The sequence below is a fragment of the Corvus kubaryi genome, unplaced genomic scaffold (genome assembly GCF_017639235.1).
Source record: "Corvus kubaryi isolate FWS band 111438036 unplaced genomic scaffold, C.kubaryi_AGA036_p1.0 37394, whole genome shotgun sequence".
Classification (NCBI taxonomy): Eukaryota; Metazoa; Chordata; class Aves; order Passeriformes; family Corvidae; genus Corvus; species Corvus kubaryi.
In genome coordinates, this window is record NW_024581133.1 from 15,144,316 (window position 1) to 15,166,898 (window position 22,583).

The following is a 22,583-nucleotide window of genomic DNA, read 5'->3' on the forward strand; positions in this document are numbered from 1 at the left end:
TCTGGTCCACCCTCCCTGCTCAAGCAGGGTCATGCCAGAGTGCATGGCACAGGATTGTTATGCCCCGGTACACCTCAATTGTTTTCCACGCGTTGTCATAAAAGAAAATTCTAAATCTGAGGAGGGCACGGTGTTTACAACAGCCCTCGCTCTGCGTGAGGGAGCGTGCAGAGCGCGCTGCCCGGCATCGGCGCTGCATTGCTCAGGCCTGGCGGCGGGCGGGGAGCGGCGGCGGCCCCGGCCCGGCCCCTCACGGCGCGGCCCGAGCCCGCACGGCCCCGGGAGCGACGCGCGGCTGCGGCGCCGGTGCGTGGGGAAGGGCGGAAAGGTGGGCCGGGCCGGGCCGGGCCGGGCGGGCTGTGGGGGGCTCCGCCTGGGCTCCTGGCCCCGGGGACACGGCTGGCCGAGGGGGGGTCCAGGCGCGGGGAGGAGCGGTGGCGGGAGCGGGGCAGGCCGGCAAAGGGCGGGCACGTTTGGATGGCAGCACCAGGAATGACTTGGGAACCTGGGCCCCGCCGTCCGGAACACCTGGAGAGCGGCCTGGCGCCGCGGCCCTGGCAGAGCTCAGCCCGGCCGCACCACGGGCTCGGGCAGGCACAGCAGCCGTGAGGGTGAGGGCTGCAGGGCAGCCCGGTGTGCTCTGGAAACGAGTGCTTGGCGCTGAAAATAGTCTCTCAGTAGCAGACAAGACAATGATAAAATGTTCCCAGCGACAGGACGAGGAGCAATGGCCATAAACTAAACCACGAGAAGTTTCACCTCAGCATGAGGAAGAACTTCACACTGAGGGTGGCAGAGCACTGGAACAGCTGCTCAGGGAGATCATGGTCTCCCTCTCTGGAGACATTCCAAACCCATCTGGATGCGTTCTCTGTGTTAACTGCTCCAGGTGACCCTGCCTGGGCAGGGGGGTTAGACTGGATGATCTCCAGCGGTGCCTTCCAACGCTGATTGTTCTGTGAATATTAGAGAACTTGCCTATTTGAATTCCAGGTTCACTTGCTGATGTAAATGCAGACTTGAGGTTAATTTTCCATTTATTGTGCCATTTAAAGGCACCTGCAGTGCTCAGCTTGCTTGTGGTATGCTTCTCTGCCTGGTGAGGCAAGCTAAAGGACAGTAGCATTGTAAGTTAAGGATTGCTTCACTTCTCCACTTCTATACGTCTTGGTTGCATCTAGTACCTTAGAAGACCACTCATTCAATGTATTTTTTTTCTTGAAGGCATGTCAGAGGATTACAGATGGGAAAGGAAAAGCCAAGAAAAGTCTTTTAAGTATTATAAAATAAAGAAATATGCCCTGAATTGACTTGTCTGTGCGATGTAATTGCTGTGAAGTTTTGTAATGGCAGAAGCTAGGTCTTCAGGAATCAAAAGATCCCAAATAAGTTTGTCACTCAGTAAAAATAAGAAGAAAAAAGAAACAACAAAAAAAGTGGAAACTACAGGAACACCATCTACACCTTCAGCATCATCCTCTATTACTTCCTTTTTTAACAATGTCCCCCCTGCCAAAATTGGCTGTCCCATGTGTGGGCAATTGGTGCCAAGATATGGAATAAATAAGCACATTGATGAAACATGTCAGAGAAACTGTGGTGAGATTGGTGCCATTGATGCTACACTGAATTCTTTTAGGAATAAGAGTCCCCCAGCTGCAAATCTGAGCATTACTTCCAGCTCATATTTTTCAAAAAACCTCTTAAATCTAGAAACAAGTCCTTCCAAAAGTAATTTATCGAAAGCAGGAGGGAGTGCAGCACAACAGACTAGTCCTTATTTTAACAATAATACTTCAGTCTCTAGTGTTAACAATGAATCACAGGCTCAGACAGTTAAAATAGTCTCCTTGGGAAGCTTGTCTTCAAAACTGTCCAGAAGACGCTGTCTCCAGGGAGGAAAACAGGTCTTGTATGAAGAGATCAACTCTTCGCCTCCAGCCGTTCACAGTGGCTGTAGAAGTGCTGCAGCACACGACGACGACGAGATTGATGCTGGGCAGAGTTCTCAGAAAGAAAATCAGCCTTCTCAGGGAGAGCACCAGGAACAAAATTTTTCAAAGAGGGAGCCTGAATTTCAAAACGAAATAAACAAATGTAATCAAGAAGACCTTGTGGATATGGTTCAGGTACCTTTACTGGCTGGTAACAGTGATGACAAAAGGTTCCCATCTGATACAAGGAGCACCAAAGCAGAAAGCAGGTCCGAAGGTGTGATTCTTAGTCCTGATAAATTTGAAACATCTCTAGCCATCCATACTTCAGCAGACCCAACCAGTAATTTGGAAGTCGAGACTCAGCCTCACACTAAAGTTACTCCTTCTTCAAAGACAGAAGTGAACTGTGGGACAGAAAATTGCTTTAGCAGGGACAATGTAGAGATACTTCCTGTGGAAGTTCTTGAAGACTTTAAGAATGAAATGAACCATACTTCGTTAGAAACTGTGGAAAAGGTAGAATCTCAGGATTCCACCGGGGACATTCTAGACAAAATAGATGAGGTCTTCTCTGTGCCCAGCTCTCCTGGTCACCCATACTACCTCCAGAATTTTTTAGTACTGCTGCGAGCCGTATTGGAGAATGAAGATGACATCAGACTATTTAATGAGCAGGATTTGAACATTATAACCAAGTTCTACAAATTATCAGGTATCTTTTTTAAAAAACGCGTTTCCACATTACCTCTTGTAGAGAGCATTGTTACATAGTTTTATGTGAGAAGTGCTATGTGAATTGATAATTTAATTTGATGAATTCCTTAAGGGAAGAAGCTCCTTTTTCTCAGGAGATATACCCCTCAGTGGCTTTCTGTAAATAAACTCTCCTAATGTTGTTAGGTACAGCTCCTGAGAGAATGGGGGGACACAGCCTCACACAGCCCTCCCAGCAGCCTGGCTTGCACAGCTTAATGGATCTGAGCTGGCCATGGGCACAAGCAGCCAAACCGGGGGGGGGTCTGCAGAGCCCATTGGTGCACTCCACGCCATGAGAATATTACAGTGGTGACATCTTGGAGCTTGGTAATGCCTTGTTTATCTTGTGATAGTTAAAAGGGGGATATATAAAGAAAGGAAGCAGCAAAGGTCTTGTTACTGGCTCTCTGAGGCAAGCAGTAGGTGCATATCATTTGCATCCACAGATCCAGGAATAAACTCACAGTTAGGCCAGCAGTGTATACAGGCGTTGGCTACTTTGACAAATACTAAAAGAGATGTTCAGCATATACCTTCCCCATTTCCACATTCCCTTCCCTGTCGCTGTTTTACCGAGAACCGGCGAGAAACAACACAATCCAATCCAAGGAGAAAAGGGAATTATTTTATTATTTACACGCTAGGTTATATATCTTTGTATGTGTGAGAGCATGATATGATTGGTCGCTTGACCAGCCACCCCCTAGAGGGATTGGCTGAGGTTCTCCAACACCCATTCAAAATATTTTTTCCAAAGTACCAAATCAAGGCTGGAAAACAAACCCAGGTGCAAGATATAGTAATAGTTTACAAAACCATCTTTCACTGTTTCTCAGCTAAAGCATGAGAAAGAAAAACTTCACGAAGTGCTTCAGCAACTGTTTTTCTCAGCTAGCTGTATGAGAAAGAAACTTCATAAAATGCAAAGGCAGCTGGAAAATTCCTCTGCTCCTGCTTTTTAGCATCCACACTTCCCTGGATGTGAACAACACTGATCAGTAACAGGAGCTTGTTATGTTAAATAAAAGAACTGCTTGTTTCTCTTTCAGTAGTGTGATTCCAGAATTCCCCTCTCACGGGAGTTGGGAATACAGGAAGAATTACTGCAAAGTGGTGCTGATAATCACTGGATGTGAGGATCACAGATAAAAAATCTCTCTTTGCAGGGTAGGAAAGATGCAGCAATTGAGCTGTGAGAAGTGAGAGGATAGCACTAAGTCAGTAGATAACAAATCCTGGACAACTGACAGATGGATGTCGTTGCCTTCAAGAAATACCAGGCAGGATACTTTAAAAGCTCAGGTAGATGAATTATCTGTCCCACATTAGAAGTTTCTACCTAAGCAAGTGTCATCTTTCAGTTATCATAACACAAAAAATCCCATAGTACCTGCTTAGTACTATGAGGTTGCTTCAATATAGGTATTTTCAGTATTTAATTATTTTCTGCTGAAATGTCTACTATTCTTCAGTGAATAATGTGAGTGTAAGTTTATGAAGCTTATTATGAAATTATTATTGGAGCCCTAGTTTGGTCACTTCCATGGTGTGGGGAAAGAATGTCCATGTGTTAACCCTTTTCCTTTCTCCAGAATGATAAAAACTGGGGACAGACTTTAAAGGAGTTACAACCCCACAGAGAAAATGACAGACTTATATGTCTGAATGTAGTTCTGTCAGTGAATTGATCCTGGAAAAGTTCTATTAAAGAAAAGACTGAAAAAGCCTTCTAAGGACAGGAGAATTGTTAAATGAACTTTTAATGTTTATCTGCCATTTCTTAAGTATACCTGGGCCTGCTAGTGTTTCAGTGTCTTTTTATTAATGATCAGTTTCAGTTAAGCAGCAGCAGCAGACGGGTAAAAAATTTAGAAGTTAATGGGAGTTGAATGAAGTATTCAGAAGGTTGTTGAATGTAGTAACAATAGCTAGACTATTTTCAGCTAAAATTTAATAAGCTATTTTGTTGAATTTCAGCATCGTTAGTATTTAAAAAGTCTTTTTAAAAGGTACTTTAAAAGAATATTTCCCTGATAAAATCAAATGATCAGGAGGTTTTTTCTCATTGTTTTCAGTAGATATATTTGTAAAATTAGGCTTATCTTTGGAAAAATAAGAATCTGAAGAATGCTGCACAAAGAGTTGTTCTGTGATTACGACATTATTCTGTCAGACTACAGCTTCTTTTGTTCCCCAGCATGAAATATTTGGTTATTGAATGACTGGTTAAGAAAGCAAAAAGACCTATTTAACACCACAGTATGCAGGGTTGAAAAATGAAGTTGTCTTTTTCTTTAAAACAAAATATTTCTTGAAGGGTAAGCATGTCAAAATGAATTTTAGTAATGTACATTGCCTACAAAATATGTTGTAATACTTTTCCACCTACAAAACTTAAAGATTCTAATAAACTTATTAATTACTTGGAAAGGTAAGTCCTGGTATTTTATCAAGTCTCCTTGTAGAACATGGGGAGATTTAAAATGTGTTTTAGAGACTACCTGCATCAAAGTAATTTTTCTGGTTAAGGTGGTGATTGTGCCTAGTACTGTGTTGAGAATTTACTCTTCTTTCTGTCCTTCCCTGTTTTAAATAAATTTGCAGTTGGTGGGCAGAAATTATATGTGAGACTTTTTCAACGCAAGCTGAACTGGTTAAAGGTGAACAAAATAGAGTATGAAGAGATAAGTGTGGATTTGTCACCAATAATTGAAGAACTGGCTGAAGTCAGATTTCTACAAACAGGTAAGGCCAGCATCAATAAACCTTTAAAATACTACAAATAAAATCTGCAGTTTTGTCTTGTTAGAGTTCAATGTACTACATGCTTGTCCGTGCCTTGGGAAGAGAATAGAGGTGCAGAATAAAGGCTTCAGGTAGATGAGTGGTCTTGTGAAAATACAGATAGTGCAAATTAGATGATAGAGAAGACCAGTTTTTCTGAACAGCATTTTTTTTTTTTTGTAACTCAACAGATTTTTTAATCTTTGCTGTTGTTTTGAAGTTGTAAAGGGTGTTCTTTTTCTGATTATTCCATTCCTTCAAAGCAGACCTGTGAAAAGGTCCAGAAGAAGATCCAGAAGAATTTCAGGGTGAACCAGATAGCATTGATAATACATTTTTGAAGAACCTAAATCATTAGATTAGTACTAGGTTGTATGAATGTACTGTGAGCTGTTGCTTGAGTGTATGTGTGTAACATAGAATGAATATATGTGGATAATTTTACTTTTAGAATCTGAATTGGAAGACCTGTGTGAAGGGTTGGATTTGCTTTCAGCCCCTGAGCTAAAAACACTGGCAAAGATCTTTCACTTGCCAAACCCAAACGGTCAGAAACAGCAACTTGTGGATGATTTTCTGAGGCTGTCAAAGCAGCGTTCGATCTTCAGTAGGAGCCAGGCTGGTGTTGGGACAGTGATTTTAAAAAGGTAAATGCTTACAGTTACATTTTGAAGGTGAGTGGAAGTTGTGCTTCAAATGACTGAAATCTAGATACCTTTTCAAGAGAGGAATGCATTTAGTAAATTTATTAAAAAAAAAGGGCAGCCTTATATTTCAATTCAGAGTGAGTCAAAGTAAATACTAGACTCTATAGTCTCTCTGCTTCTTTCAAGGAAAATCAAGTTTATGCATTAATTGGCTTGAAAAAAAGTTATTCTCATACTTCATTCAGTTTATTTTAGTTTTTAAAAGTGATGGTAAAAACCATTTGTTATAGTAATTTTATTTGTCCTTCCAGGGTGAAGGACCTGGCTGGAAAATGTGTCAGGGTCTGCAAAGGCCCTCGGGCTGTCTTTTCTCGAATTCTGCTGCTGTTTTCACTGCCTGAGTCATTGGAAGAGGAAGAAGCTGGCAGTGCTGGACAAGGCCTGCTCTCCACAGTCCTTAGGGCTAACATGGGGCATATGGTGTTCCCCAGTTACACAGTATACAGGAAAACACAGGTCTTCCAGGACAGAGAGGATCTTATCAGGTAAGGAGAGCTTTGGCAGCTTGGGAATCTGTTCATTTCTAGAAAAGCTTTACTGCAGCACTTGTGCAGGCAAATAAGAATTCAAATGTAGAATTCCAGATGTATGTATGTAGAAGTGTTAATTTTGCAATGATTTTAAATACAATTTTGTATCGAGGTAGGACTTGTAATTCACAGTGGCTTGCATTTCGAGCCAAAATAGCATATTTATTTGCTTCATGATCATCTTATGAAAGCTGTTTCTTCATTTGCTGTGCTGCTTAGGAACTAAACAAAAATTATATTCTCTGGTATTAAGGAAATTTAAACACCACGTACCCTGCTAGTTTAAACTCTGCTAATCCTACAAGATTAAGAATAAAGATGGCTACATGTTCTAATGTCTTTGGAGACTGGAAGGGAAGAATTTCTTTCAGCTGTAGATGCTTTTTAAGCTTAATAAAATTGTTGTGGTTTTTTACCACAGGTATGCAACTGCTGTTCATCTGTCAAATGATATAGCTGCTGCAATGGTAAATGGGAACTGGGAAGAAGCTAATCAGATGTATTTGTGTGCTAAAGAAACCTGGAGAGAACTGAAGAATCATCCCTCTTTGAGGTAGTGAACTGGAAACTGGCCTAGTGTTTGCAGGAAACTGTTTTATCTTACCTTGGGTACTTTTCCTTTTGAGAGAGGCTTATGTTATTTAGGCCTGATAAAGCTAGAGACTTTAATGTTCTTGAAAGCTGGGAACTTCCTGATTGTTTGTTTAGCTTTTAAGTTACTATATGAAAAGACCTTTTTTTATAAAATCTTGGGAAAGAGTTGGTAGGCATGGATAAAGCGCTAAAACAGTTCTGTTCTATGTGCCAGTGCATGAGAACAACAGCCTTATTTTTCCCTTGTCATAGTATTTTTTATGACTTTCAAACAAATGGCAATAAGCAGAAATTAAAATTGACTGTGGACAAAAGGATGTTGCAAATGTTGTGGGAAAACATGCTGGGTTATTCACGTCTTGAGATTTCCAAGTGGGTGTTGCTCAGGAAATGTTACTGAATATCTGAGAACTGAAATAACATGTATTGGATATGAAGTGTTCTTTATCAGTTTTTCTTTTAATTATTTTGTTTTCTGGCTCAATGATACACCACAAGTTAAAGCCTTATGTTTGGCATGATATTCAGTTCCATGTGAACTGATTTAAAATAATATTCATAGAGGGTCATTGGGAGGTCTGTTCCATTTTACACTGAAGACAGTGGAAAAATCTATTTTGATTTGAATAAGACATTTAAAAGACTTTGTCCTGAAACACAGAGGTGCCTACTGAAAAGATGTTAGTCTTCTTTTATGGCAGGAAATTCCTGTTCTAGACTTCTTCTTTTATCCAGCTTTGTTTCTGAAGTTCAACTTCTGGCTTATGAGAATAAGTTGGTAACAAAATATGATGTAATAAGTTACTGTTTTGCATCTGTTGTGAAACTGATTAACTGATAATTTCACTGGTGTTGAAACTAAAATACACTGTGCAAGTGCTGCTCCCTAAGCCAAACTATTGCCTTACCTTTGGGTTCTTGACTTTGAAGCTGGGATACTCATTTCAGATCAATTTGGATATATAAGGCATTTAATTTTTATAAGTGCTTTAGATATAAGTATTCTTAGTAAAAGAATTTTATTAATTTAAAGTGCTGTAATTAAATGGATCTGAGCTGCTCTTATTTTTCAGCTATCACAGAGTTTTACCTGATTACCTGCGACGTTTCACGGTTGGCTGGGTGTACACAAGAATCCTTTCTCAAGGAGTTGAAATTCTGCAGAGACTTCACAAGTATAAGGTAAAGTGGTGAAGTGAATAGGAATATGTGCTTAAATTTTTGTACATTGTTTTACATTTCTGATATGGCTGGAAAATGGTGGTAATGTTTGCCAGGCCTTGCTGCAGTTCTAGTAACAAGTTACTTTTAAGGGAAAAGAGCCCTTTTTTTGTGCTGCTCTAGAAAGTTAAATTTTTTTGATTTCTGCTTATGCATTGAAGATTTACCATATATAATACACCGTAAGACTATTGCTGAGATATGCTTCTTTCATTATTTAAAGATACCTGTGTTTCACTAGATTTGGCTATTGCTTTTAAATAAGAAAAATCTTGAAAGAGAATTCTTCCAGAAATCCCTGCCTCTTCCTTGGGGGCTAACATCTCCAAAGGCCTTTGATTTACATGTTAAAACAAATCAGATTATTCTGAAGACTTCACCTCTGCAAAAAAGCAACAAGTAACACTTAGATATTTTTTATATACAATGAGAAATACAGAAAGGATAAAAATACTGTATTTTTGGCAGCTAACCTTTAAGTTTACAAAAAAATGTCTCTATTCTAGTGTTTTTAAGATACGCATATGCATCAGAAACAGGTATATTGGGTAATGGAGTAAAAAGTAGGTTTGGATTGTCCAGAGACAAACTTTCTGTAGTATTCATTAATTAGAAGGGGAAGTGACAAGCTAACTTGAACTTGGTTTTGTAAGCCAGTTAATAAAGGTACAATCCCATTGCTACAGGAAGCAGTGCAGCAGCTGCAGAGCCTCCTGGCCCAGGATGTGTACTGTGCTGACAGCAGAGGGAGATGGTGGGATCGGCTGGCTCTGAATTTACATCAGCACTTGAAAAACATTAAGAAGGTATCTTCACAACTGCTGCTGGAAAGCTGGAAACACTGCAGGCATTGTCTGAAAACATTAAAAAAATATTTCTTATGGAAAGAACAGTGGAGTAGAGTCTCCTAAAAATGCAGATATTGGTAGGAATCCCAAGGTCAGACAACCAGTTTCTCCTAGGAAAATTAATCCATTTCTTTAATCTTATACTGATTAGTAGAAATGAAGAGGATTTTTTTTTACTGTACTAGTGTAAATTTGAATCCAGAAGCCTCCTTGCAAAATGTTACTCGTTGGTTAGAGCTCCACTACATCAGTTGGCAAGGTGGCCCTGTCCTGTATGCTCGTTTTTACACTCACATGTTTGTGCTCCTTCAGTCAATTGCTCTTGAACAGAGAGGTGTGCAGAGATCTCTGTAAATTGTTGTTTGTCCCCTTGCTCTTTGCCAGGCCATTGGCTGCATCCGCAGAGGGCTGGCAGACCCGGCCGTGCGCACCGGTCACCGCCTGTCCCTGTGCCAGCGCGCCCTGCGCATCAAAGACTCCCCCAGCTGCAAGCAGTTCCAGGGCCTGCTGCAGGACCTGCCCCTCCTCACTGTGGAGGATGTGACACATGTAAGCAAGGGAGCAGCAACTTGTGAGCTCCTTTTACTTCTGACAAGGAAAAATAATCTGGGAGACTTGTTACATTTGTACACCAGTCTCTGACTGACATGCTTCAGGAAAAGGAATACAAATGGGTTTCTAAAACAAAAGCCTTTTGTAATCAATTGCTTCTACACTGGTCAGCTTCTTGTCTGAAGTTAGTCAGCTGTACACTGATCTAATTTGCATTGCTTTATATGTGTTATGGGTGTGATCAGCCATAAACTCCACTAATTTATCAGTAATGCCCTCAGAGCCTTTCTGTCTGAAGAGTCTGATCAGATCAGTGCATTGTCTCTGGTGGCTGCAGGCCAAGCATTCTGTGTGCTAGAAAAAGTGATAGTAACCTTAGCATAGTGTCAGCATTAGAATAATGGCTGAAAAAAATGCCAGCATTCTTTTCGGAACTTTTGGGAGTTACACGCTCTAAATATGTGCTGTGCAAGTATTCAGTGTGGTGCGCTTGTATCATATTAGAATGGATTTTTAAAAAATCTTCCATGCCATTGTAAAGATAATTCTGTCTGGACAAAATCAGAGCAGAGCCGCACTTCCTCTCTCAGTCTCCTCAGTCTTCTGTATTTTAGCTCCTGGTCCTGCATATAGAAAGGCTACATTCCCATCTGCCCAGCATTTTTGCTAGACATTTGTTTTCTGAAAAATGTGCCAGTTTATGAAAGCTAAACAGGATGATTTCACAGGAATAGCAGGTTAAGTTTTATTCAGTTGATTTTTGGAAACAAATCTAGTTCTGATTTTAAGAAAACTGAAAAGGGGGTTTTGGGCTAAAGCTTTTTTAACATGATGATGCAAAGTAACCAAATGTTTTCATATGTTCAGGTTACAATCAGTGGAAAGATGTGTCCTCAGATGGGAATGGGAAAATCTGTGTTTCTCGTGGAGGATATTGGTGATGGAGAAGGAGGAGAAGACTGCAGTGTATCCACTGTCATGTGCTCAGTGGAGGAACTGGCATTAACTCATTACAGGAGGAATGGTTTCGATCAGGGTAACAGCGCTGTTGGTTTGGGGATATTTTACAGTGATTTCACTGTGGGAGTAAAGAAACTATTTACTAATCAGTTTGCTTAATAGACCAGTTTTAGCTGATTTCATTACACCAGATTCTGTTTCCTTCCCAAGCACCTCTAATACATCATTTCCTTACCAAAGTGCTCTAATGTATATTTTCAACCTGACCTGCTTCCTGGCCTTTAATGATTTGCTGCCTTCATTTACCAAAGGTGGTTTTGAAATGTATTAGGAAAACCCCCAGTGTTTTTTCTTCATCTACACAGAAAATCACTTATTTTGTCTTTCTTACCATTGAACAAAGAAGGCAAAATGCTAGCATTATCATTTATGGGAGTGTCACTAAGGAAATGTAAACCTCCACTGATTTTTGGTACTAGATGTCCATGAAAACAGTATATACCAATAGCACAACACTGCAGGATTTTTTGGAAAGACTCTATTAGTAGTTGTTTGTGTATTTTTACAACTCAGTAGCTGTGAAAAGCCATTGACCAGTAAGAACAGATAGGTCTGTTTTACAGGAAAAAAGTGAAATACAAAAAGGTAGGCAGGTTATTTTTAAAGGTAAAATTTGTATCTTTCTATAAAATATGTATTTTAATATAGTTTTATTTTACTGATATGTTCCCAAATACTGTTGGAGCAAAAGTGGCTATGTCAGAAAAGGGTAAATAGGGAGGGGACAATGTTTAGAATTTGGGAGAATTGTGCTGAAATCCCCACTCAGTTCCTCACTCCCACCCACTCACCATTAGTCTTCTTGGCTCCATACAGTTCTGAGCACGCAGTGGCCATGTGTGATTTAGTGATGATCCAGAATTCCCATTCCAGCTCCATGCACACACCCCAACGCATACATGCTCCCCCTCATATGTATGAGGTATCATGCATGTATAATACATATATATATATATACACACAAAACTATTCATTACATAGTGTATAATAACGTATACATTCTGGGATGTGTATGTACGACGTAACGATGCTTACACTACTATAGATAATATATTGTACTAACAGACTAACAACAAACAAAGATCACAGAGTGGCTGAAGTTGACAGAGAGCTCTGGGGGTCATCTTGTCCAACCCTCAGCTCAAGAGCCCACTCTTACAGACCATGTCCAGCTTTACAGTATCCCCAAGGAGGGTAACTCCACAGCCTCTCTGGGCAGCCTGTGCCAGTGCTTCATCACCTTCACAGTGAAAAAGTGTTTCCTTGTGTTTGCATTTATATACATATATATATTCATACATCTATATGTCTCCCTGTGTTCGCATGAATATATGTATGTTCATACATATACATAGAAATGTTCACATAGAAACACAGAATGGTTAAGGTTGGAAGGGCCCACAGTGGGGTCATGTGGTCCAACCCTGCTCAAGCAGAGCCATTCCAGAGCACATGGCACAGGATTGCTGTGGAATAGCTCCAGTGAGGGAGACTCCACAGCCTCTCTGGCAGCCTGTTCAGTGCACAGCACTTGACTGTACAAGGCAGTCACGTTCATCAGGCGTTGTTTAGCTGTAGTGAATCCATGCTGACCACTCGCGATCACCTTCTTGTCATCCATGTGATAGAGATGGCTCCCAGAATGAGGCACTCTGTCAGCTTTCCAGGGGCTGAGGTGAGGCCTGACTGGCCAGGAGTTCCCTGGGTCCTCCTTTCCCTTTCTGAAGAATGGGGTGACATTTGCTTTCTTCTGGCACCTCTCCTGATGGGCACCACCTTCCAAAGATGATGGTGAGTAGCCTCACCATGGTGTCTGCCTGCTCTGGGTGCATCCCTCAGGGCCCATGGACTCGTGGATGTCACATTTGCCCTCGTGTTCTCTAAGCCAGTCCTCCTGAACCAAGGAAAGGTCTTCCAAATTCCTTTCCCCAGGTCTCCTGGGTCAGAGATCCCTGAGAGCTGGTCTTGGCAGTGAAGACCAATGCAAGGAAGGTGTTCCAGAACCCTGCCCTCTGTGTCCCCTGTTGCCAGGCCCCCCCTCCATTTAGCTGCAGGCCCACATTAGCCTGAGTTTTCCTTTTGGTGTTGCGGTATTTGAAGAAGCTCTCCTTGGTGTCCTTGACGTGTTGTTTTGACATGCTCATATGTGTGCATGAATATATATATACACATATGGGGGCACATGTATACATGCATGAACACATATGTATTTACATATAAAATATGTTTACATATATAAGGCATAATATATAATATTTACAATAAAATAGAACAGCTATATAGAATAATGTTTGATAGACAAGATGTAATTATATACTATAAATATATATCATGTTTTTAATATATATTATTATCCATATTGTATTTTTTTTAATGTTAAAAAAGTATATTTAAAATTTGTCAGAGTTAGCCCAGTAAGCCTTGTGGGAGCCAGGGCAGGGATGGAAGCTGTGCTGCAGCCGAAGTTCCCTGGCCTGGGAGCAGCAGGCTTGGGGAATGGGACAGGAATGAACTGCATTTGCAGCTGCAGTGAGAATGTGTGCTGACACCAGCTGGTCATGAACCTGAACATGGCATGTTTCTGCTTTGGGTTGTGATGGCTCAGTACCTCTTCATATGACATTGCTGTAGAAATTAATGTTTCCATTTTTATTAAATTCTGCCCTTTAGGTATTCATGGGGAAGGCTCAACGTTTATTACACTGTATGGGATTCTAATGTGGGATATCATTTTCATGGATGACATACCTGACGTGTTCAGAAATTCCTATCAGGTAATTTTGAAAGGCTTTCTTTGGTTAATTTATTTGCCCACTGCTGTAGATTCAGTAACCATGTTAAAATCTTATTTGGGATTAGATTAACATTTTATTCTGAGGGACTTTCCAGACACACCTTGGTGTTCCCTTCATTTTATTATTTGTTACATTTGGTTTATTACCAAGGGCCCCCTCAGTAACCAGTTGTTGTGTCAGGCTGGATTCACAGTCAGAGAGGGTGGGATTGCTCTGGCTAAATGCTTGTGTCCTGTAGCTGAGCTCACTGGGCAAGGTGTCCTTTATAGTCAGTGGAGAAACACTGCTATGCCACAGCCTTGTTCCTCTTGTTGGAAGATGACGTATTCCATTGGAAAAAAAAAATAGTCTGTTTCTTTTCAGTAGCCTTATTTTTAAACTAGGGTTTGTTAACACCCCTACCCACCTCACTCCACCATTTTTTTGGGATCATCCCTCGTTTTTGACAAAGAAGCAAGCAAACAACATTACACAGCCCTCTCCAACAACTCCCTGTAACACCCTAAGGTCAATAATTCCAGGTGGTCTTGTGGCTTTATTTTTCTTCACCATCTGAAGCAGAAGTCCTTGTGGCTGAGCTGAAAACCACCAGGCTCACAGGGAGGACGGGAAGGGGACAGCTGTAACTCCAAAGGCCATACAAAACTGTGAAATGGAATTCATACAAATAGCTCTTCTTGTTGTCCTTATTAATGCGGAGCAAAGCTATCATGATCCTCAGGCATAAACAGTGATGAGCTGACAGCTCACACCTGATTCTCTTGGTCGTTCCTAGGCTATATTTTCCTGGGATTATGTGTGGCAGCCATTTTTGTAAGGCTGTTTCCTAAGCACTCTGCACTTGCTTTTGGAAAGCTGCCGTGGCTCTTGGGCCCTGCCTGTTCAGCAGCAGTCAAAGCTGAATTGCTGCAGGGGCTTTTTACACCCTAAGTGTTCAGCACTGTCTGGGGCTCTTCCTGTGGGTGCTGGAGGATGAAGCCCCAGCTTCATCACAGCTTTGTTCTTTCACCTCAAACGGCTCACTGTGCCTGAGCAGTCTTGATCCCACCTGGAACACAGAGTGCTGGGAATGCACAGAATTCTTTGTTAAAGGAAACCTCTGTCTAGAGTTCAAAACAACAGAGCAGAGGCCGAGATGTGGCCAGTGTTTGTTGCACTGGCATTGGGTGTTAAAACATATACAAATGTTTCCTAGTTAATAAATATTTATGTGGTGGGCATGTTCAAGATAAATCAGCTCAATGTTTGAGTGACTTTTTAGTTAAGAAAAATATGAAGTAGGACATTGTCATTCTGGGAGTAGCTACTCTGCTGGCAGTTCCTCAGAGCTGTATTCACCTTTTCATCCAGACATACCCCCTGGATTTATACACTGACAGCTTCTATGAGAACAGGAGGGCTGTCATAGAGGCCAGACTCCAGCAGCTTCACACCGCTTCCTCTGAGACACTGGCAAAGTTGGTTGCTGACGTCTGGACCAGTCAGGAGGGAAAAACAGCAGCCCTGGTTAACTGGGGACGTTTTATTTCCCTCACACAAGTCCAGGTAAGTAAGTGTTGTCCAGCATGGGCACCCCAATTAGGCTTGACATTCAGCTACTACATCTGGCCCTAGTGTGCTCACAGATTGTATTGAGGCATGGAACCATGGCAGATCAAGAGTGGTGGGAGGGAAGAATTAGGATTAGGGAGACTTTTGTTGAAGCCCCTGGACAGGTACTGTTACAATATTCTCATATGGTCACTTTTCCTGCAACAGTAGCTGGGAACACAGCAGGAAAATTAATGTAGAAAACATCTAGTTAATGTTTCTTGTTATGCAAGACTAAACAAAGAACTGAGCTGGGCCATCCAATATTCTTGTGAGGGTTGGGAAATGGTTCTGCAGGAAATTAAAACCAACCCCAACTACCAAACCTTCTGTTGCAGAGCCTGGTCTCTTGCCTTGGAGGAACGTTCCTGAGCGGTGTTTTCCGGCGGCTGTCCAGGGACCTGCGGCACTGCCGGGGGGGGCTGCCCGACCTGCTCGTGTGGCGCTCCCACAGCCAGCACTTCAAGGTGTGTGGGGAGCACGGGAATACTCAGAGCTCAGTTACCTCCCCTCGTGTAAAACCTTGCACTTGTCAGCCCACACAAACTGTAATTTCCTGTTGTGGTGGTGGAGTCGGAGCTACAGCTCAGCTGCCCAGCCCCCACGGAGCAGTGGGTGATTATCTGCTCCTCCAGCAGCTGTGCTGGAGCTTTAATGGGCGTAGGGAGAGCCAGCAACTATCAACCCTGGCTAAGGTTGGTGTAGAAAAGGTCTTTGATTAAAGGTAATGTAAAGCACCTGTTACCAATCAGCCACACACATTCTGACTGTTGGTGGCAAGGGGTTCTACTGGCACCACTTAGACAAAATCTGGACTATTTGAGTCTACAACTGTGTCAGTGTCTGCTACAGAAATTTAGTAAATAGTCATGGATGGTGCCTTGCATGGTAGGGAAATAGCTACTAGAAGACTACTGGACACCTCATCTGTTGGAGCAACTTGTTATGTGTTTATGATACAGAGCTAATAGCAGAAATTAGTTCTCTAGAACACCTAAGTTGCTGTCAGTATCAGTTGGAGCAGGTGAGGGTGCAGACAATTGATTTTTCAGTATGAGAGGTCTTCATTCACCAGGGCCTCTGTCTGTGTTTTGGTGGATATTTGCTATATAAAATTTCATTCTTACAGTTAAATTTTGAAATATGGGGTAAGAATTCAGCATCCACTCGACCTTCCACTGTGCTAACATCTTTTATCATTTTTGTCACAAATAACAGCCATAAAAAAATACTTCTTCTGTGGGAGCTAATGATCCTTCAGCTCCTCCGTGGGCACACTCCTAACCATCCCCCTTTCCTTGTAGCTGGTGGAGGTGAAGGGCCCCAACGACCGCCTGTCTCCTAAACAGATGCTGTGGCTGAGCGAGCTGCACAAGCTGGGGGCTGCAGTGGAGGTTTGTCACGTGCAGGACGTCGGAGGCAAGAGCAAACGCCTCAGCTGACAGAGGTTGGATCATGTGGGTAGCTCAGGTGTTCTTAAAGGAACAGGCAGCACACACACCACTGGCTGCTGCTGCTGCTTATTAAAAATAGTTTCTTCTAAAATTGTAGTTTCTTGGAACATTACCGTAGTCCTTTTAGCACAAAACATTCTAAAACATAATTAGAGAAGACTGTATGATTTACTGCGTGTCACTTTGTATTCAGAAGAACAGAGCCCTTCTCTTCCCTCCCCAATTCCTAACTTCTTCTCTGAGGTAATCTGGGGGGTTTGCCTAGTGAGGAGGAAGAGCTGCTTTCACATTGGTACCCCTTGAGAACATCTCTACAATACAGAATCTGGGACATCAGGTCCTGCTCATTTCTGTGGTGCCTGTGTGGCCCAGATTCATTATGTTGGGCAGGTCTCCTCACAAGGTGTGAGTTCAGCCCCTTGACAGGATTGTCAGGACCAGTGTGGTTCTCTGCCTGTCCCCACTTACTACTCTGTATTTGACTTTTGCACTTGTACATAAACAAATACAGGTGTTCACTGATGGCAGAGTAGGGCATAAAGCTTTAATGCTGTTCTAATGTGCTGCTGTGTATGAAAGGCTAATTTATTTAACAGCCCCTTCTGCTGTATCTGTAGTACCTGTATAAAGGGAAATATTTCTGGTAGTAGACAGGAGTTGGTCAGTGCCAAGATGACCACACTCAGTATAGTCAGTTCTGCCCCACATAAATTGATGTGTTTGCTCGTTCAGAAATATGTCAGTCAATTGGAATTAAAAAGATGAATTCCCTTTTAAGACATTAAAATCCCGTGGGTTTCTCTTAATTTTAACACACAGCCAACATCTTTTCTCTGGAGTCTTCATTCTCATATCGATAAGTTTCCTGCTATCAGAAGTTCTGATCACCACGCAAACTGAAGACACTGTAATAAAATATAGCCAGAAAAAAGGTAATTTGCACATCATTTTTATTAATCATCTTTCTATAGCACAGTGTCCATGCTATTCTTGGAAAAAACCACACACATACAATTTTTTTTTTTTGTTAGGGGAAGTCAAAGAAAACCACCTGAAGTTCACTGTGGAAAGGTACAAACTTCTATTGACTCTAATTTACTTCACATTCACAACTCAGCATTAGGATTTTATAATCTTTCTGCCACTGCTACTTTACTCAGTAAATCATTATCAGGCACAAAGGTTTTAGTTTCAGTTGAAATGGTGAACTGTAAACCATCACAGCAACAGCATTAGAAACCTACTGCCTAGAGCAATTTGAGGTACAGATTTCTGTCTCTTGGTTAGAGGCAAATTTAAGATTTCATCTTTTGCTTAAATATATGTTAGATTTTTTTTTTGGTTTTAATATATTTCCATCTGAGAATAAGCCAAAACATTTGCCCAGCTTGCTACATTTTCATTAAAACACAAGGCAGTTAACTGACCAGAGTGGTTGCAGGCAGGTGCACACAAAGCACACGTGCAGGCCTGGGCAGACACACACACACACTCAGTTCTCAGTGCATTTCTGGAGGCAGGACGTGTGGCACAGGGTAGCACCTGGAGGCTGAGGTGCCACCATAGTCACAGCCCTGCACTGAGCCCTGGCTGCTGCACTGGGGGTCAGCAGCCACAGGAGCAGCCACGGAGCTCCCCATGTGTGGTACAAAGTCATGACTCCGCCAGGAACAGCTGCAGTAATGCACATTTTCTACAAACACAAAAGGATGAGCTGCTTGGTAGCTTTTCTACTCTTGCAACATGAGAATGGCATTAACAGTATCTTGTTTTAAATGGTGAACAGAAATGAAAATCTGGGAGATATGTGTACATATATATACACAGACATATATATACACACTTGCATGTCAGTATTCTGTACACAGAAGTTAAAGATACATACTCACACCACAAAATTGCTTTTGAAAGTTATTAAAGATATTCAGAACAGTCCCTACTGACTTGATAAGGCAACTGTGCAGAGTGGAGAATATTTCAAAATTTACACTTGGTACCTGTCTTTCAAAAGTATATCAGAAAGGATTCAGCTGTTTAACTCAGACGAAGCAGCAGCATCCACAGGCACACGTTCACTCCCACAGACACAGCAGTTGCTCAGACTCCTCAGCAAGGCTGAGCCACACAAGGAAGCAGAACCTTGTCTTCAAGTCTAGGGAAGGGTGGATCTCTTCCCTTCTTCTCTGCAGGAGGTGCCCCCTCTCAGCCTCTGCTTACCTAACTCCCTTTTTGGAATGTTATAAAATTTCTTTTTAAGTCTGTTTGGCAATTAGGTATTTTAACAGGTTTTGTTTATTATAAAGGCATATTATTTTTAACCCTCTCCCATGCTATATATATAAAATACAAAGACCCTCTGCAGCATCTGTACACATTTTAGAACTGAAATGTAAAAATGTCTGAAATCTCCTTATAAAAGACAATTCTGTTTAAATATAGTACCCATTTTTTCCCCCAAAGGGTACTAGCCTGAACATTTTTTAATTCCACCAGCTGCTTTTGTGGAGTAATATATTTACACATTTTTGGTACCTTTAAACCAAAGAAGTTACATCGTTAAGTAATGAAAAAAAAAGACACTATAGTTTTAACTGTCATTTTAAAAGAAAATAAATTGGTACCAAAAGACACTAAGCACACAGGTTGAGGTCTTTATGTCAAGTATCAGGCCAGGGAAAGCAGTAAGCTAATGGGAAAAGAGGAATGGCAAAAGCAAACTAATACAAACCTTTGATAATGAACAAGTGAGATGACTGCTCCAGCAAGCTTGGAAATAAACACAACTGGTTTGTGGACCATTTAACACGCTCAGCTCATCTTGCAGCATAATTAGGCAATTGAGGTGATGCACGTTTTTTCCTCACAAACAGTTGCCCAGAAGCACCTGGCATTGTGTCACGACAGCCTGTGCCTGCCTACGTTGTGCACAGCACACACACACACACACCAGCTTCTTTGCATAGGAACAGGGTTTGGAAGGTTGGCTAGGTAAAAAAAGCAGCCCACTCCCCTGACATTGTTCACCTTTGCACCAGCCCTGCCTTGCTTCCCTCTCCAACCCCAGCAGTGTGAGCACAGCACAGCCTTGGACAGGGAACAGCCTGGGAGCCAAACCCCACCTTGTGATTTAAGCTGTGCTGAAGATCAGTTTGGTTTTACAAACAAAGACCTCCAAATCCTATCCCCTTCCCTTTTAAACTCAAATACACTGCGTATTCCCATCCTGTGTACTCCCATCCTGCAGCCTTCTTTTTTCCCCACTGAGAAAACTGAGAACAGCTTTGAGTCCATCATATAAGGCCTTTGGTGCCTTAACTGGTAAGGCTACACCTGGATAGAGGCTCAGGATCAGTTCAACAGTGTTGGTGTTTTACATAGAAATAATTTAATATAAAATATGGCCTTGCTGTTCAGAGAAGGCAGCTGACAGGAGCCTTAACCTACAAGAATGACACATCACTATTTCTCCACCCTCCTGGAATTCTTCACGCTCCTGCCTTTCTCCCTGTGAAACTCAAGTCCTTTTGTGGCACAGCATCCAGGGAGAGCTATCATTTAAAAAGGTTTCAGAACAATGAGGAGGCTGCTGCATTAAGCAGACAGAGGCTACTGGATGCAATTCCCTCAGGCAGTGCTTGTGCATTGCACTGTCCCTATGGATGTGCACGTCTGCAGAAAGAAGGCACTGCTCCCTGCTCTTCTTGCAGCACCTGCCTACCAGTGACTGCAGCACCTGCACTCCTCGTGGAACTGGCAATATGGAGCCAGACCTCCTCCAGCAGGGCTCAAGTAGGAGTTCTGCTGAAAGCTACTTCATCCTACAAAAAAATGAGGAGAGGGTTGGCAGGGATCGGGATCTGTGCAGGGATGTAATGCTGAGTAATTAAGGTGCCCTTATAAAAAGGTGAGGATCCTGTGGGACTTAAAAACAAGCTTAACCTTAAAGAGGGAATACCTGCTGTTTCTTCTGGATGCCTGTTGTTTCCAGAAATGGAGAGGGGGAAGCAGGGGATGGAACAAGAACTTGCCACAACAATCTTCTTTAAAAAGTTGGGGGGGGTGTCAGCTGCATTAGAGTAATCCTGCTACTGTTTTCTCCCAATGAAAGGCACTTCTAAAGCTACTGCAATACCGTATCTACAGTAAATGTTTTAAGGTTAACAGTGCATTGTCCTGATGTGGATTTCTATAGTCTAAAGTCAAGCTCACGACAAAGAGCACAAATCTGACTAATTGTTAATGAACACATTTTGGGGAGAGCAAGAAAAGGGAACAACCCCTCCCATGGATACACTGCATTAGCACATATGTAGGGTGGTAAGTCATGGAACATTAGTATGTTTGTATCTATGCATGTAAGTATTACTCCTGAAGAGGCAGTCTGATAAAATAGTATATTCCCAGATTTCAGCTGTCAGTTCATCTCCACTGCACTACTTTGGCTTTCCAAGCTGTTCTATCAAAGGGTCACTTCAGTCACTATCTGGGAAAACAAAAGTATTTGAAGCAGAACCCTCATTAATGACCACACCAAGCCTTTCAATTAGCTGATGAAATGCTCTATCACTTGTAATGAGCCAAACCCCCAAGAACAGGAGGAGTTGGGGAGCAGAAGCCCCAGCGGATGAGAACTACTGAAGACAAAATTGTGCGATTTGAAGCATGACTTGCCTTGCTTTTAAATATTTGTGCAAATCTTACGTAATGTTTGTATATAAAAATTATTACAGCTTTCAATGCCGCATTTAGCAGTGTTAAGTTAGAAAAGACAAAATGATATGCAGTATTCTCCCTAAACCTTTAAACCTCCACATCACCTCAGTCTTCATTTGCAAGCGTCTCGGTGGATAGCCAGATTTTGGCACCACTTAAAAATTTGCTTAAAGGTGTTCCCAGAATGCTCCGTCTGCATAGGTTCCCTACAGGAGAAAATGGGAATGAGGAGGAGAGAAAGTCTGGGGCACCAGAGGTGTCATTTAAACCATTAGCTCTGAAGTACATCCTGCTTTGATCCAGTTCCGAGCAGGGGCCTTGCAAGGAGGAGTTGCTCTTGTACTGCCGCAGGCTGCGGTTTAACATGTCCACCTCGTCTGCCAGCAAAGAAACTCTGTGGAAAGCGGTGATGGAGCCGCCGTGGTTGATCTGGACCTCAGGAACCCAGCGGAAGTAGCAGAGTTTCCACAGTTTTATTTGTGTTCCAGAGAGATTGGGCAGAATGACTCCGTGCAAATCAACGGGCTTTGCAAACCAGTCTCTGAAGTACTGCTCCATATTGTGGCCCTGCCCCTCCACTGGCTGGAAAAAGTTCGGCTTCAGTTTTAGTATCAGAGAGTTTCTTCTTGGAAGGAACTCCTGCTCACCGATTATTCCGTTTTTTAGTGCTGGAGGGACACCTCGCAGTGTGGAGCTGTAGTTTTTCTGCAGAAAATAAATACCGGTAATTTTCCAGTTCTACATCCATTGGAATAGTAAATTTCCCTGAACTGCCAGGGTGCATCATCCAGAGAAATGCTGTGACCTTTAAATAGTTCTGAGCTTGTGAGTCATTACTGCAGGGCTCACAGGGCAAACTGTGGCCACTTGTGGCCTTTAAAAAGAAATGGATATGTTTTGTAGCAACAAATGACTGACTTATAATCAGTATTTACTGAAAATACTGACAACCCCAGGGGGAAAAAGTGGCCTGTCATCACTTTTACAAAGGTGAAATAATGCAAATGTTGGCAGTGACTCAGCCACATCAGAAAATGTCCTAAAACACAAGGCTCAACAATTTACATCTTTACTTCTACAGA

The 22,583-nt window shown here is 42.1% G+C and overlaps 2 protein-coding genes across 5 annotated transcripts in view; one reads left to right on the top strand and one right to left on the bottom strand.

Annotated features, from left to right (window-relative positions):
* The first annotated feature begins 840 nt into the window (after positions 1-840).
* On the top strand, positions 841-17,826 carry FAN1 (FANCD2 and FANCI associated nuclease 1). Its single transcript, XM_042038954.1, has 13 exons — positions 841-2,649; positions 5,298-5,438; positions 5,929-6,124; positions 6,436-6,669; positions 7,136-7,267; positions 8,382-8,490; positions 9,216-9,335; positions 9,762-9,926; positions 10,797-10,965; positions 13,620-13,723; positions 15,095-15,289; positions 15,673-15,801; positions 16,639-17,826. The coding sequence occupies exons 1-13, from the start codon at positions 1,347-1,349 to the stop codon at positions 16,774-16,776; spliced, it is 3,135 nt and encodes a 1,044-aa protein (XP_041894888.1). The 5' UTR covers positions 841-1,346; the 3' UTR covers positions 16,777-17,826.
* The window catches only part of MTMR10 (myotubularin related protein 10), a 42,666-nt gene continuing 37,804 nt past the window's right edge, over positions 17,722-22,583 (bottom strand). For all 4 annotated transcript variants that reach the window (XM_042038956.1, XM_042038955.1, XM_042038958.1 and 1 more), the window contains one exon: positions 17,722-22,206. In XM_042038956.1, coding sequence (XP_041894890.1) covers positions 21,607-22,206 — 600 coding nt within the window. In that variant the 3' untranslated portion in view covers positions 17,722-21,606. The remainder of the gene's footprint in view (positions 22,207-22,583) is intronic.